This window comes from Stigmatopora argus, chromosome 15 (genome assembly GCF_051989625.1).
Source record: "Stigmatopora argus isolate UIUO_Sarg chromosome 15, RoL_Sarg_1.0, whole genome shotgun sequence".
Classification (NCBI taxonomy): domain Eukaryota; kingdom Metazoa; phylum Chordata; class Actinopteri; order Syngnathiformes; family Syngnathidae; genus Stigmatopora; species Stigmatopora argus.
In genome coordinates, this window is record NC_135401.1 from 1,867,883 (window position 1) to 1,884,639 (window position 16,757).

Genomic DNA, 16,757 nt, shown 5'->3' on the forward strand with positions numbered 1-16,757 from the left:
TTTGAAATATTTGCCCATCGATATAATAATAACAATAATCGGACATAGGCTTTGACATTATCATTGAATCGACAAAAAGCCTAATTGTCATCTTACCCAGCTGCGTATGACGAAATTGGTAAAATAATAAATAAACAGCATATTATTTTTTAAATCAAACGTTCAGTACATGCTCTTAATTACACGAACGTCATGTGTACTTGACATTTTCCGAACAAAACCGCTAAAGCGATGGCTCATCTTTAAGTCTTTTATTAAAATACTCTTTTTACATTGGTAAATATCATCTGTCCAGAACGGACGCAGGTGGCTTTCACCCTCAAAGACCGTTGGTGAGACTGCGAGACCTGAATAAAGTAACTTTTGCTTGGAACAAACTGCCATTGTCAGTTATTGGACGTCTGTGTGTGCAAAAACAGAACAAGACAAGAGATCGGCGAGCCCGTGCACTTGGGCAACCGGTACCATTTTGACCTAGCTTCCATCAAGGGTGGGCTTCGTGCATTTCTGGCGAGTAAGTCAGGAGCACAATCATCACCCAAAGATGCAAGACCACCTGCCACAACAATCAGGTCGATAAGTTACGGGCTGGAATGGAATTTTCATTGCTACTACAATCCTCATTGTGACCTACTAAAGCAGGGGGAGAAAACCTATGGCTCTGAAGCCACATGTGGCTCTTTGGATGGGTGCATACGCTAACCTGATTATTTTTTTGTTCGCTTGTTTGTTTGTTGTTGATATTTGTGCACTACACAGTGAAGCTTTTACATCTCAATGACAATAAAAGCACGCAATTTAATTCAGAATTTTTGTCAATAGATTCTTCTGAATGATTTTGATTGTTTAGCAACAGCGTAGCAATATTGTTTGATTATCAATATGTCAATATTGTTCAAGAATTCAGGGACTTTTTGTATTTTATATCAGCGCTGAAATGACCAAAAAAATGCCCAAATTTTCATCAATTTTGACTTTTAAGTTGTGATTTTTAAATTCTGACTTTAAATTATATTCTCTTAAGTTATAACATTTAAAAATATAAACTGTTTTTGCTTCTATCTGTCGAAAAGGTTCCCACCCCCTGCACTAGATTTAAATAAACATGCCAAAAAAAAATCTTTAAATTGAACAACATTTTTTTTTCATTTCTACAATTATAATTAATAATTAAATACTCACCATGTACAAGATGACAAAAATCCGGGCCATGGGATAGCGCCGTAAAAAGATCCCAAGTCTGATGCTGGAACGAAGAGAAAAGCAAACGAGAGCCAATAAATAAACAAATCCTCAACTAGCGGCTAACGTAGCTTCCGGCTAACGACTGGCACGTTTACCTAAATCGGTCAATGGTGCCGGCCGCCTTTTGCACTTTCCCGTACACGCCGGAAGCGTCTTCGTGGTTGAAAAGCACCGGGATGTTCCTTTGCCGAGCTCCTGAAGGTTGGAAAAAAATAATAATAAAGTGTTAAAATATGCTAACTTTTTCGATCCACCATGGCGAGCCAAAGATGCGCTTGCCGGGGCCTTCGACTGCGCTCATGTTGATGGACGGCCCCCCGGCGCTGGGACCGCCCTGTGCGCTTTTGAGCTGCTGCTCCAGGCGTTCCAGCTGGAAGACCAGCGAGGTTTTTTCCGTGCCCAGGGCCTCCAACGTGGTCTGCTTCTGGATCAAGGTCTCGGTCAGTTGGTGTAGGCGGTTCTCCAGCTCTGATTGGCTGCTGCTGCTCAGGGTCTTGTTGGTCAACTAAACGAAAAAATAAAAAAAATAATAAAGCATTAATACAGGTGATTGGCATGCCATTCATTCAGTTGCAAATTTGAGCTTTTATATAATATATAAAAAACTTTTTTTTAAAAAAATAGGAGGACTCTGAGAAGGGTAATACATTTAAAAAAAAAATCCATAGATTAAAAAGAAATTTCTGAAAAATAGGGTCATTAAAAATACCGATCAAATAAACAGGCAGATACTTTCTAAAATAAGACAAAAGGAAAAAGGTGGTAAACAGTGGTTAAACATCCTCATCGCCAATCTTCCATTTTAGGATTAATTTTATGTGTTTTATTGAATTGAATGCTTTTGTTGTCTTGATACAAGTTTAATGAGATTTTAAGATTTAACATGTGCAAGTGCACAAATAAATAATCAATAAGGATAATAACATGATAAATACACTAACAAATTGACTAATTGATGGAAATTATTAATAATAATGATAAAAAAACTGAAAACATGGCCACTTTTTTGTAGTTGACTTCGAAAAACCAACAAAAAGAAATATTTTTCAAAGCAATCCTAGATCAAAAATAAATAGTAATACTATCTTCTGTCTCCTGAAAAAAATGAACTTTAATAAAGCCTATTGCAAAAGTTAAAAAAGCTTTTTAAATGTTGTGTGCAAAAAAAAACATCGCGTTTTGTAAGCAACGGTGATAGGCCACGCCCACCTGATTCCTTAGTTTTTGAATGTCATCCTCCCGGTCTTTGATCCGGCTCTGCAAAGTGCCTTTGGTGCGATGATGCTCTTCCTCGGCGTACTGCAACTCCTGAGAACAGCTCAACGAATCAAACGCGGCGCTTCTGCCGCCGCCGCCATCGTGCGGACGCTTCCCTCTCACCTGCTTGTGTCGCTCCACCTCGGCTTCCAGCTCCCGCCGGACCCGGTTGGTCGCCGCCGCCGCCCGTTCCTCGAACTGCGCCGCCTGCTGCCGCCAGGTTTCCGCTTCGGCCAGGGACTGGCTCTCCGAATCCTGAGGACGGAGGGGAAGCCACGGGTTCGGCGGATGGAAACCACAAAAAACCACGTCCGGAAAGGTCCCCCTTTTGCGTGGGTCACCTGCAATTCGGTCCGGAGCGAGTGCAGTTGTCCTTGCAGCTTTTGGATCTCCTCTCGGTGGAGCTCCTTCTCGTGGCGCAGCTCCTCCAACTCCAGGGCGGCCGATCCGCTGCCGTCCAGCGTGTCCAGGCTGGAGCCTTCCTTCAGGCTGCTGATCAGCTTCTCTTTGGACTTAAACATTGAAAGACATTAGAAAGCAAAAATAAAAGCAAACAACCCTCGATAGGTTGCCTCTGAAAGTCAGGGTGGAGGCAGGGTAAATACAGCCAACCCGGGAGAAGAAAGGTATTAAAATGTCAAACTAAATTAGAATTAAGTTTAGTGTAAGGTTAGATCCAACTTATTTTTGAGTGTCTGCATTGTAATCCAAGTTCATTTCAATTTGTTTATGTTATGTTACGAGCGCATTGCCGTGCAAAAGGTCTCTCCGTCTAATTTTAGTACTATTAAACACATTTTAGTACTATTAAACCACTAGTTATTTGTTACTTTTTTAACAGATGGCCAAATAGAACAAATGCAAATGTTTTATTAATACAATATCCTGTTTTGGGTGTTTATTTCAGAGGGTTGGAACGAATTAATTTGTTTTTAGTTCATTTTTATGGAAAAACTTCATTTGAGTTACGAGTAAATTGACATACGAGCTCAGTCCCGGAACGCATTAAGCTTGTATCTCAAGGTATCACAGTACAGCAATCCCTCGAATATTGCAATTAATGTAGACCAGACATGGCCGCGATAATCGAAAAATCGTTAAGTAGGGTAACCCCTAATTTTCTTCTTCTTCAGTGGTGAGTACTAGAAGCAAGAGTGGCTTCCGCTTATGAGTTTCAGCGTGGATTTTCACATTTTTATGAACTTTAAAAAATAAATATATATATACACTTGCGCTACGGTTTACTTCTGCATAGTTGAAACCCATGACAAGGTCAAAGGTAAGGATTTTTACTTAAAGGAAACCAGCAGTTGATAAGGCTTACTTGTAGGATGCGGGAGGCCTTGTGTTTGTATTCCAGCAATTCTTGTTTGGCGCTCTCGGCGGCGCTCTTGGCGCTCCTCAGCTGCTGCTGGAGGCCGTCAGCTCGGAGTTTGTCCTCGGAGGCCCGCCGCTCCGCCGCCGTCAGGGCCTCGGCCAGGCTCTGCCGTTCGCTCTCCAGCCGTGATTGGCGGCCGGCGTATTCGCTCTGGGAAAACAAAATGGCTGACGTTAGGGGAAAGGAGAGTGGCTTCCACTTGGAAGTTTCAGTGTGGATTTTCACATTTTTATGAACTTACAAAAAAATGTAATTAAAAAAATAAATAAATCAGTTGAGAAGATATGGTATATTCTAAGCAATTTTGAGAACGCGTAAATCACAGGTGTCAAAGTGGCAGCCCGAGGGCCAAATCTGGCCCGCCACATCATTTTGTGTGGCCCGGGAAAGTAAATGATGAGTGACAACTTTCAGTTTTATGATGAAATTCAAATGAAGATTGTAGATTATTTCCTGTGTTTCCTCATTTTAAATCAATAATTGCAAAAATTTGTACTCATTTGAATGTCCAAAAATGATCTATCGATTAGCACGCTCGAGAAAGCTGTCAATTTATTAATCGATTCATTTTGGCAGCCTAGTAGGAAGACATAACGGCCATGTGGCCCGCGACAAAAAATGAGTTTGACACCCCTGAGGTAAATCATCCCAGGATGTAGGTCTGACCTGCATTTGTCGATAATTGTCCTCTTCTCTCCTGATGTTTTGCTCCGCCTCCCGCAGCCTTTCCTGCGTGCTTTCCAGAGCTTGGGAATGCAACGTGCTGCCTTCCGTCTGGTCCTCCAAGATCCTGAACATCCCGGATGGCTGTCATTACCCAGAAAAAAACAAAACCAAAACAATAGTACGTGGCGTGCGTTCGATCGCACCTGGATTTTTCCTCCTGCGCCTCTTCCAGCGCCACGCTACGGCTCCTCAGCAGCTGGTCGGCCTCGTCCAATCGGACCTTGAGCACGGCCAGCTGCCCGTCCTTGGCGGCCAGCGCCTGGTTCAGGTCGTCCACCTGCGAGCGCACGCCCCGCAGGGCGCGCTCGCTCTGAGAGCGCTCGCCGTCCCGTTCGTCGACGCGCAGGCGTGCCCGCTTCAGTTCTGCGGGAATTAATTATTATTTTTAAAAAATATATTTATATTCAGTCATACCTCTACCTACGAAATGAATTGCTTCCAAGACTTTTTCGTAATGTGAAAATGTCGTAAGTAGAGGTGTACTTTATATGTAAAACAGGGGTCGGGAACATTTTTGAAAGAGAGATTCATAAACAATTACTATTTTCAAATGTTATTCCTTGAGAGCCATACTCACAATTTAAAAGTAAAAATACATGAAATGTTTCATTTTACCACTTTTAAAGTAAAAAAAATCTTTGAATTATTTTGACAACATTGTTACGCTGTTCCTAATCAATGAATATCAATGAGAAAATAGATGCATTAGACTCTAATGGAAAAAAACAAGTCAATGCCACTGCCGACGTGACGTTCCTATTGGTGCATTCGGGACTCGGCTCTCTCACCACCGGTTTCCATATTTTAGCTCAGAGCCATATGCAACCATCAAAACAGCCACATGTGGCTCCCGAGCCATAGGTTCCCTACCCCTGATGTAAATTCTCTCATTTGTTCCAAGATATGACTTGCCTTCTTGCGTTTCCTTTGATCTCTGAATGACGGACGCCATTTCCTGGTTGAGGGAGGCCACCTCGCGACGCAGGAGTTGGTTCTCCAGACGTAGACTGGACAGAACCTGGCCCCGCCCCTCCTCGGAGGGAGCGCGCGACTCCCGTCGGCCAGAATCCTGAGGGTTAGCCGACCCCGAGTCCAAATTCTCACTTGAATCTGAACTGGCTGAGACTGCGACGAGACAACATCTAATTAACGCTTTTCGCAAGCTCGCTTTGATTCATTACTTTCATCTTTAGCTTTAAAAAAATGGCATTCTTAGGCGTGGGAATCGTTTTTTCCCCCTACCTTGGATTTGCTCTTCCCCAGAGTTCTCCTCAGACGCTTCCATGGCGTGAGTGGACGGCGAGTCGAGCTCAGGCGCCCCGGACGCCTCGGCGCTGCGAGGCGACTTGGACGGGAGCGACGGGCCGGCGCCGGGAGGCGCGGAGTTCTGCGTTTTAGCGTCCGCGACCCCCGCTTTCATGTTGGAATCCCGCCTAGAGTCGCGGCGTACTCCAACCGGCGGCTCCGAGCTATTCAGGAAGTCAAAGAGCAAGTCATCGTCCACATCGTGCGTGCTCTTTTTGCGCTTCACAAAGCCAGAGGAGGCGGAGGAAGAGGGCGGGGCCTTGGGAGTTCTGCCCAGCGACGACTTGTGGGCCGAAGTGGCGGCGGGGGCGGACTTCTTGATGTTGCCGGCCGCCGAGGAGATGAAGCTCGACGCGTGGTGAGACGTGTCGCCGGGCTCCGCCTTGTATTCCATGGCGCCATCGCCGTCAAAGTACGACGCCAAGGGGGAGGTTCTGCTCTGATCTTTGCTCAAGGCCGTGGCGGCGCCTTGGTCGACTTGATTCAGGAAGTTTTCCGCTTTGCCGGCAAACTCGGCAAACCAGGACATTTTGCCTGCTGATGGGAAAGAAAAGGAATATTAATGGCAAAATATTTTGGAGTTACACCTTCAAAGCACTATGACACTATGTCCTCAATTAGCTACTGCTAATGTAGCATCAGGTGCAACGTGGGCTTCCATATCTTGCGCAAGGACAATAGTTTGACACAAAATGATTCATGTATTCATTCACTGGGGTGCTGGAGCTCATCTCTGCCAACTTTGGGCAAATGATTAATAAAAGAAAAAAGATTTTAGTACCAAAATTAAACCAGTTTCGGGTAGAACTACAGATCAATTTTTCAATCATTTATAAGTATATTTTCACATAATTTAAGGAACAGCAAACCACGAATTTGCAGGGGATCACGTTAGCGATTACTCAGACAAAAGGTCGTTGACATTACAGTGATAATAATCTTCAAATCAGGTCTCGTCAAAAATAAATAAGTCTGAATCATTGGCCGGACTTGAAAAGTGGGCTTTTAGGCTAACAGTTAGCTGTCCAGCTCAAGCTATTCTACTTGCTTACCGTTTAAATTGACGTCCAAATGTCAAAAAACCTCCCCTAGCATCGAGCTATTTCCACGGTTCCAAGTGAACACATGAGGGTGATGTCGTTTACGTACAAATAAACAAATGACATGATATATACTGCGAAAATGAGGGAGAAAACAATAACAAATCTCTACGTGGATCAGGAAGACAGCTGAGGACCCCGGAAGTTAGGTGGCTAAAAAGTGCCTACCGATAATTAAAAAAAATCATTTGAAATACGTACTCAAGAGTAATAATATAATTTCATTTTGAAAGAGAAAAATCTCGCATGTTCCGAAATAAATATAAAAATAATGACAATAAAGCATTCAATTGAATTCAAAGCGAAGTAAATAACAATCACGTTGACGCAATAAATAAGTATCAAAAGTGCCTGAACAGAAAATAGAACGATGTCATTTCAAACCGGAAAACGTCATTTTACGAAAAAAGCTCGACAGTATTTTTCGATTTTTTTAACTAATTAAATATTTCTAGCGTTATGCATGTCGAGTTTATGAGTACAAGCTAGTACTTGAAACCTTTTTTGTATCGAACGTCCAATATATAAACTGAATACTATAACTGAAAACATAACTGATATATGAAACAGTGCCTTTTATTTTTTTTCTCCTCCCCATCTCACTCCAAAATGCATATTTACATGGCATGCCACATCAATACAGGAACTGACTATTGACAATCAATAACAAATAGAATCTGCTCTTGTAGTTAAGGACGAGGGTGTCTTTTAAATCCTTTTAAGCAACTTGAGGAGTTAAACAAGAGGAATGAAGCAACATCCATTTAAAAAAACAAAACAAAACAAAAATTTTCATTTTAACCTCTGGCCAACTGCAAAACATTTACAAAATGACAGATCTCATGATGTAGTAAAGTATCCGATCCAATACTTGATCAACATGAAGGGCAAGGACTGTAAAGTGGGGGGGGAGTGAGGGTATTTTAACTCTTTAGCTGCCATTAACAGCGATAAACGTCCAATATAACTTACCTTGGAGGCCCGGCAGTGAATGATCACATTTCAATACCATTGATGGGGATAGACGTCACTGTGATTTGCATCCAATGAGGTCATTGCTGGTCAAACACAATTTAGTTTTCGTATAATCCACCGCCACGGAGTACTTTTTAAAGGGAAAAAAATGGAGGATGGGTTATACTTGGAGGATTAAACATTTAAAAATAAATGCAGAAAAAAAAATATTGGGGGGAAAATGGTTGTCTGGATCGGTATGTCCGCTGATAAAAAGTCTGTTGTCGCACACTCACCTCTGACAAACACACACACACGCACTCACACCCACCCACCCACATACTGGTCATTCACAGCCTTTCCTTATGCAGTGTGGTGGTCTTTAGATGAGCCCCCTCCTCTTCTTGTAGTCCTCCAGGTTGAGTGACCGGCGGGGTGCGCCATCTCTCACTGGGAGGGAGATGGAGCTCACCGACAGAGACTGTGCTTCTGGTACGTGGTGAGAAGGGGTGATGTTAGCGTTAGCATTAGCGATTTGTGTGTGTGTGTGCGCAGGAGGAATTTTGGTTGTTTGTCCCCCCTCACTTACCCGCGTTGGGAACTTGGAGGTCAATCTTCACGTCAAAGTCATGAACTTTGAATAAGTCTTCGGAGAGGTCAGTGGTTGGCTTAGTTACATCTTTGTCCTTAGGGTCCGTGGGACCCTGCGGTAAGGGAAGTAAATGTTATTCACACAAAGGGGAAAAACACCAACTTCATCGTGATCACCTAGCAGAAAAATCTTTGTAGAATTGAAAAAAAAAATCATTTTAATCACAGGTCACTTCCTATTGCAGGACATTTTTGCGATTAAACCCAAATTATAAATGTACATATGGCATCCTTTGGTTCAACTAAAATCTCTTTAAATGGATTAAATGGTTTTTAGCTTAAAAATGCATTAATGATGAATTACAAAACCTCCATTTTGATTTTTTTATGTTCTCCCACTCCTAGTTTAAAAAATTAAAAATTAAATCTGTTACCAGAAAGAGGTATAACAACTTCAATTTATATATTTTTTTTATATACAGTGAAATGCCTTTGGTTAGCATCTTAATGTCAATGTTATTTGTACTAGCTGTTGTCTTTCCCTTTAAAATGGCTAAAAGTAATTCAGACAAAAATAATTTTTGGGCAACATCACAGACCTGTTTGTTCGTCTCAAGAACAGAAGGATCGGGCGTAGATCCAGAACCGTACTTTTGATTGAGGTGAGCGAGGATGGCGGCGTGCACCGACGGGTCTCGAGCCTTGAAAACCCAAGCCAGCACCAACCAGAGTGACCAGCCAAGATATATATATAAATAGAAAGAAGAACAGAACAAAAATCATGTATTTTCAGAAACAGGGCCACTCAAGAATAGAATCCTTACATTGGACACCATGGTGGGTTTGCATTGTCTCCGAGTGAACGGGTCCATTTGTTGGTTTCTGGCATTTTGCCCTTCAGCCTGAAACATCAAAAAACCTGTATAAATGCATGTTTTTAACCCCCCACGTGACAAGGGTTCCTACCACAAGGGCTTTTTCCGATTCCACGATGTTCCAGCTTCTGTTCCTCTGATTGATGTAGCTACACATTTGACCACAGTGTCAAAAAGTCTCAGAGAAACCAAGTGACGCAGCGGCGGAACCCGAACGGGTCTGAAAACCTGATGGCGGAGATGTTCTTGGTTCTCTGCCTGTCCAGCGCCTCTGCTCGCTCCTCCAGCTCGTTCAACTCGTCCTGGATGACCTTGACTTTGTCGCCGTCGCCGCTCTCCTCCGCCATAGCCTTTGGGGAAAAAAAAGGGTTATTAACTGGATAGGCATTTATTCGCTACTAGCTCCTCCCACTTCAAATGGATTGTATGTTTAATCCAGTCAATGGCAGCTAATGAGTACATCGTCAATAATAACCACGTGTACACGAAAAATGCAGTAAAGGTTGAAAAAAAATAGCTTTAAAGCGTGGAATATTTTAGAAGCTGGTCTAGTTTTGTGCTTTTTTTATTTTTTTTACTGTTCTCAAATTTTTAATATCAGAGACTATACTTTAAAAATCATGGGTGGTCAAACTATTGGGCCGCAGTGGGTATGGGTTTTCATTCCAACCCATAAAGAGGACAGCTTTTCACCAAACTGGTAATTTACCAGTGCAATCAGTGGATTGCACTCAGGTGCTTTGCGTTTTCAGAACAACCCGTTAGTTAAACCGGTTTTACTGGATAGGTTAGAAAAAAAATCTGCACCCACAGCGGCTGGCCCTCAAGGACCGCTTTGCTCACCCGTGCTTTAAATAGTAAATAAACATACATGTAAAATGGCAAAATCAACAAGGGAAAATGTCGATTAGCACACAGGCTACGCTAACAACATATTATACTTGTATAGTATAATGGCATGGTGTCTATCAAATAGTCTTATTTAAAAGCAGTGATTGTCAAGCCATGATAGCAATTATATCTGCCATTTTAGCATATAGTAATTCAGTGAATACAATAAAGTATTTACAGTAATCCCTCAATTATCACGTCTTCACTTATTGCAAATTCACTACTTCGGTTTGTTTTTCTGCTAGTAATTATTATTTTTAAAAATCTCATCTCATTTTCTGAACCGCTTTATCCTCACTAGGGTCCCGGGGGATGTTGGAGCTTATCCCAGCCGACTTTGGGACCATTCATGCTCACACTCATACCTAGGGGCAATTTAGAGTGTCCAATCAGCCTACCATGCATGTTTTTGGAATGTAGGTGGAGACCAGAGTACCCGGAGAAAACCCTCGCAGGCCCGGGGAGAACATGCAAACTCCACACAGGTGGACCGACCTGGATTTGAACCCAGGACACCCACTACGAGGCAAAAAAAAAGAACCAAGTTGAGCTGATGTCCCACAAAACAAGACTTGTTTACCTTATCTTTGAGCAACTGTGTTTTCTTCATGGCGTAGTTCGGTGGCGCTTTCCGGAAGCGGTCCTTCTCTTTGACAATCTGTTTTGGAATAGACAAAGCGAGGGAGGACGGTTTTAGTTTTTGGCAGGCAGAGGCTGGCAAACGGCGCCCGGCAGAAGACTGACGTCCTCGATGTCTTTGTCGTTGAACTTGTAATTCATGGCTTCTTTGATGGACTGCTCCTTTTTGGTGATTTCGTCCAACGTCGGCACCTGCATGCTGGCGACGATCATCTGCGCGAGACACCGTAGGAGTCAGAATGAAAACGGCCGCCCGATTTAGTCGGGCCGGTTTAGTCATTTTTCGTCTGTGCGCTCACCGCCTCTTTCCACTTCATGAACTCGTTTTCGGTAAACTCCTGATTGGAAACAAACTCCAGCCTGAAGACGCGCATGTCGCCGCCGTGCCTGAGAAATACAACAAAAGAAGAGATGAGCTCGTTTTAAGATCAAAACTATTTGAAGTCGATTTTAATGACGGGCCAATTAAATCAAGATACTGCACTATAAACCGGATGAATTTGGTAACTCAAGTGCATTGTGAATTATAATAACAGTTTCATTTTAATTGTCTGGTTGTCTTCCTTTACATTTTATATTGAATTCACACAAATCCCATTCACTCCTGATGAAAACATAAAACTCCTGAAATGGGGTCAACGGAGGTTGGCAGCTCCGTAAACTCCAAAATTTCATACATTTTCAATTCTTTTCTGTCCCTTCAAAAACATTAGCTTCATGCTAATGCACCATCACACACTTTTTTTGGAAAGTGGCACACAATGATCGCAGTTTTCATAAAATTCATTGCATTTTTTACTGAATTTCTTACTTCTTTTTACAATTTATTCTCTTTGCATGTTACTTTCATCACTTATCAAAGAACCAGAAAGGTGAACTATTTTTTTTTTTTTTAACTATTTGACCTACCGTAATTGTAGGCCTTTATTTGTCCGCGTCGTGCCCAGTTGGTAAACCTTTGCCGTCTCGACCACATCTGTAATTTCAGCGACCTGAAAAAAACACGAGAGTAAAAATTGAAAAAGTCGTCAGGGTTTGTGTAGTTTTTTTTTTAATTTAATGTTATTTTTTTTCCCGAATTTTACCCTGTAGACCGGTTTACTGCTGCTGTTCCCGATGCCGATCCTGACGAAGCAACCCGTGACGGTCTTGGCGAAGAAGGGCATGTGACACCAGCGCTCCAGCTTATGCCTGGACAGGCGGATCCGGTTCAGTTCATCGGGCAGGGACACGGGCTGCGACTTGGGCGGCGTTTCCTCTTTCCTGCCAAAAAGACGGCCGCTGAAAACGGCCGCTTGGCGGGTTCGGAAAGCGCTCCCCGGGGGTGACGGGACTCACTCATCATCGTCGTCAAAGGAGGACGAGCGCGAGCTCCTGTCGCTTTTGACCGAGGACTTGTCGTCGTCTTCCTCCTCTTCCTCCTCCTCGTCGTCGGAGTAGACCTCGCTGGTCTTCAGGGGCTGCCGTTTGGCCAACAGCTCGGCTGCGGCGAAAGGAGCGTCGGGCGCAAAGCCAGAGGAGCGCGTGGTACGTCGACCGAGCACCAACCTGTTTTGTTCTTTTTCTTCTCTCGCTCGGCCTTCAGCTCTTCCATGGCCTGAGACTTTTTGTCCAGTTTCTCGTCGCGCTTGGACCGACGCTCCTTGTTGTGGGACATCACCTAGATAGAGATGGAACAAATGTTTGGGCAACGGTACAAATGCTTTAAACGGATGTGGCTATTTTTTTGGGTCATTTGAAAATCAAATGAGGAAAAACTTAAACCCCATAGAGACCCAAAATGGCGTGAGTGACGGTATTAACGTCATGTCACGAGACATTCCCAAGTGCCATAGAATATTGTGTTGGATCGCTAAATGAAGACAGAATTTACAAAAAAAGACATTAAATCGTTGGTCATAAACTATTTTTTTTTAATTATTTCTTTTTTTTCTTCGTTTTTTAAGTTATGAGCAGCTGAGCATCACAAACAACATTGTTTATACGTCTTTGGTAATGAATGGTGGTAAATCATATTTCACCATAATGACATCATTTTTGTAATTTGACATTTTAATGATATATGTAAATAAAATGTAACGGCAATAACATGATATAATTGTATTTTTTTTATTTACTTTTTGATACTATTTAACTCATTGCCAGTCATTGAATATGATGGGTGTCCAATTAAATCAAATTGGGAGAGAATGATTTATCATTTTAATAATATATAAATAATTGGGAGTACATATTGTGAATGCTCCTTTTTTAAATATATTGCAAATTAAAGTTAAAACAGTTCAGTTCTTCAACATTTTTTTTCAATTTAAATAAAAAAGAACTAAAACCTTTCTCGCATATAAGCCGTATTTGAAACAAAACAAAAAGATGACTGAATTAGGGATATATCCACCCAAGACTTGCTGTATTCTTTCACCAGTAGATGTCGGCAAAGTAATATTTACTACTGGTTGGTTATTTTCTGTTTTGCAGTAAGAAAACAACCATTACTGGATGAATTAATTCCTTATATTGACCCTAATAACATGCTTTTGATTCACACAGTATCTCAAATAACACGTGCGATGATTTTTCTTAAGATTTCCCCTTCAAAGTAACATATTTGTACTCCCTATTAAAACCATGAATTATGGAGGTGAAAATTGTGAATCAGGTGACAGCTTATACGCGAGAAATTGTAAAATTCAACCATTTTAAGGCAATATTAAGGCTTATGTGCGAGTAAATACGGTGATTGACTTCTAAGCCTCTCCCAGTCAAAACGGATTGGACATCAGTACTCACCACCTGCGGATCTTGAACTTGAGACGACTTGCGTTTTTCTTGCTCTTCCTCTTGCTTCTTCTTCTTCTCCTCTTTCTCCTTCTTCTTGGCCGTCTTCAGCTTCTTCTTGATTTCAAACCTTTTTCCACACAGAAAAACGTCTCAAGTTCCGGAACAAGGTTTTTTTTTTCCTCCACCGGGCCAACATTTCGCCGTCTCACCGTCTCTTGAGGACCTCTCGCTTCTCGATCCTGTTGAAGAGCTCCTGCTCGCGTTCCTTCTCCGTCATCTGCTCCAAGCGCGCTCGGTCTTCGGCGTCGCCCATCAGGTCGTCGTCGTAGCCGTCCCGGAAGACGTCGTCCTCCGACGAGTCCGAGTCGGAGCTGGACGAGGAGCTGTTGCTCTCCGAGTCGGACACTTCGCCTGAGAGGAGAGTTGAGATTTCCTTTTCAAATCATCGTTTTTTTTTTAAATCTCAAATTTTCTGCTGCATACAAATCATAAAAAGTGGTTAAGGACGTTGTCCACGTACCCTCCTCCGGCGCGGAGCTCTCCCCGGAGCTGTTTCCATCGGAGCTCCCCGACCCGGTCGTCTTCTGAAGCTTCTTTTTGGTGGCATTTTTCTTCTCGGGACCTTTTCCCGCTTTCACCTTCTTTTTGACTTTAGTGCCCCCGACGGTCCACTAAAACAACACGCAAAGTTATGGTTCATCACATCCCACCAAAAAACACGAGAGCCACCAAATACTATGAATCTTTTGTAGTTTAATATGCCAGTTTTTGCTAATCTACTAAATACGCATTTTGTATTAAAACTACGAGTTTTTTTTTCAGCAATTTACATGAAAAAAAATTGTTTACATTTTTGGAATGCCATTTTAACTTACGTAACGGTTCATTTCCAAACGCAAAGTCGTGTTCTATATAAGTTGTGCATTTTGCACTTTTTCAAAACATTCCATTATTTTGAAAGTTGCGTGCTCACTTCCTTTTCAACGACAAGTCAGTTTATTTCAAGCAGTTTAGCCGCGTTAGCTAAAACCAAAACGTGAGTAAAGGTTGATTTGCTTTTTGTGTTTTGATTTTTTTTCAAGAATTAACTATTGAAAAGGGAAACTATTTGAAAAGCAATAGATCTTATTGACAGTCATTTTTGTAAACGGCACGAGGAAAAAGGCTCATAAAATCGGAACGTTTTCTTCTACCCATTACCAAACATGATTTTTGACACTGGACAGTCGTACCTCATCGTCGCTGTCCGACGTCTCGGAATCGGTGGACGCTGTCGGTTTGCTCAGCGGTTCCTCCTGCTCGCCAGAATCAACCCGCTTCCTCTTAGCCAATGACAGCAGCTCCTGGAAAGAATGGCAACCCAGTCAGAGGAACAGAAGAACATGTGCACGCAACGTACGTGCGATCCATTTGACCTGCATTACATTTTTTATATGCCAGCATTATACTTGATCCATTTTAAATTTGTGACAGGTCTGTTCAATGTCAATTCATAATCAAATGAGAGGTTTGCAGCTCCTTCAAGTCCAATAAATTGGACGTCAAAGGCACCGGACGAGTTTGCAACAAGACCAATGTGGTGCTACAATGTTGATTGGCGCACGGTACCCATAATGTAACGTTGAATTGATATTTTTAAGATCTGTAACCAATGAAAATTGAAGTTACAGTTTAAGTAGAAAACGCGGTCTTACTTGAGACTTGCGCGTGTGTGATTTGATCCCATCGCTCATCAAGGATATGGAATAAACACTCAAACGGTCATCCATAGTGGAATTTTACGTACGCTCGGGTGCTTTTGCCAATAACATAAATAATAAAAAAGAGGGGAGGGAAAGGAAGACTGTTGCAAACAGTGCTTTGTTCGATTACGACTAGGCTTAAGTCGCTTCGCTCTTGTTTGACAACAACGCACCAAAATAGCTCGTCAGTGACGTCAACGAGCAATAAGGTCTGCTATTTAAGACGAGCACTAGTAGTAGTAAAACACAGCACAGCAAGCGTGTCGTATTCAACACAACCCGCACAGACTAGATAAACGTCATGTAAAAAAAAAATATTAGCAATTAAACCCACTCGGTAACGTTCAACCTTAGCTTTAGCATTGTGGAGCTAGCAATATCCACTTCTGTTGACCCGCCAGGGGATTTGTTTCAATGAGGACAATTGAATAGTGCATTTTTACAAACGACTAATAATTTTGTTCACTTTGCAGCTTGGGTTTGCAGGAATTTTAACAAAATGAGGCTACTTTCGACTCCCTCCATTCCCAGAGCGAGGCCAGATGAGCTAACAGCTAGCACACTTTGGTGTCACATACATAGCATTGCCAACTTTTTGCACGGGGCGTCACCTGGTCTAAATTGTCATCGCTGGCGCTGTCTTCGGAGTCCGAGTCGATAACGACGCGACCTTTCCGTTTCTTGACGTTCACCATGGTTACAACGTGCAAAGTGGGCCAAGCTAAACTGCTAGGAGCACCACAACCGCGGTGAAGTCGCCTTATGTTGATAAGAAAGCGAAACTGAGCATGCGCGGTGGTAGTGACGTCGTGTTGCCCAATAAATATGAAAGTAAGAAACGGAGGAAATCAGCTTTTGAAACGTGAATAAATATGCGCCTAAGAGGCTTGTTGTAGTTTCTAAGGGCTAAAGGAACGATGAATACAAGTTTTTGGTCTTTGTTTTGCTGCTTTAGGTGAGGGTAATGCTACTGCGAATCCGCGCTAAAACATAAAACAAAACAAAAAACGTCAGAACACTCATAACGTTGTCCCTTGAATGCTAACTTGCCGCAAATTTAAAATGTATATTTAAGTGCAAAACATTAATTTTATTGTATTTTATTACGTCACGAAAACACTATAAACAAAATGCAAGTGCTGGAACCTTTGTCACTAGTTAACAAACCCTTACGGACAAAATTAGTTGGTGCACACATCAACCTTAGACATTTTATTTACATTTTAACTTAATCTAAAAAATAATGAGACAAATTACACCTAAAAATGAATTGGGT

The 16,757-nt window shown here is 42.2% G+C and overlaps 2 protein-coding genes across 4 annotated transcripts; both read right to left on the reverse strand.

The window, feature by feature from the left end:
- Positions 1 to 236: 236 nt before the first annotated feature.
- Positions 237 to 7,165, reverse strand: golga5 (golgin A5). 2 transcript variants are annotated; one of them, XM_077621643.1, is made up of 13 exons: positions 6,964 to 7,165; positions 5,849 to 6,445; positions 5,519 to 5,731; positions 4,750 to 4,969; positions 4,547 to 4,670; positions 3,827 to 4,030; positions 2,844 to 3,014; positions 2,626 to 2,757; positions 2,455 to 2,553; positions 1,525 to 1,750; positions 1,341 to 1,440; positions 1,183 to 1,246; positions 237 to 556 (listed from the first exon to the last, which is right to left on the reverse strand). In XM_077621643.1, the coding sequence occupies exons 2-13, from the start codon at positions 6,438 to 6,440 to the stop codon at positions 485 to 487; spliced, it is 2,217 nt and encodes a 738-aa protein (XP_077477769.1). In that variant the 5' UTR covers positions 6,441 to 6,445; positions 6,964 to 7,165; the 3' UTR covers positions 237 to 484. The 2 variants fall into 2 exon arrangements, with proteins under 2 accessions (XP_077477769.1, XP_077477768.1); XM_077621642.1 differs by having other exon boundaries at positions 5,849 to 6,448.
- A 406-nt stretch (positions 7,166 to 7,571) lies between these two features.
- On the reverse strand, positions 7,572 to 16,267 carry rtf1 (RTF1 homolog, Paf1/RNA polymerase II complex component). 2 transcript variants are annotated; one of them, XM_077621632.1, is made up of 18 exons: positions 16,093 to 16,267; positions 14,972 to 15,082; positions 14,260 to 14,410; positions 13,949 to 14,150; positions 13,749 to 13,866; positions 12,510 to 12,621; positions 12,300 to 12,444; positions 12,047 to 12,224; positions 11,871 to 11,953; positions 11,261 to 11,348; positions 11,067 to 11,174; positions 10,903 to 10,980; positions 9,660 to 9,781; positions 9,523 to 9,580; positions 9,381 to 9,458; positions 9,156 to 9,257; positions 8,555 to 8,669; positions 7,572 to 8,451 (listed from the first exon to the last, which is right to left on the reverse strand). In XM_077621632.1, exons 1-18 carry the CDS (start codon positions 16,174 to 16,176, stop codon positions 8,348 to 8,350), a joined length of 2,037 nt encoding a protein of 678 aa, XP_077477758.1. In that variant the 5' UTR covers positions 16,177 to 16,267; the 3' UTR covers positions 7,572 to 8,347. The 2 variants fall into 2 exon arrangements, with proteins under 2 accessions (XP_077477758.1, XP_077477757.1); XM_077621631.1 differs by having other exon boundaries at positions 7,572 to 8,454.
- Between the last annotated feature and the right edge of the window lie 490 nt (positions 16,268 to 16,757).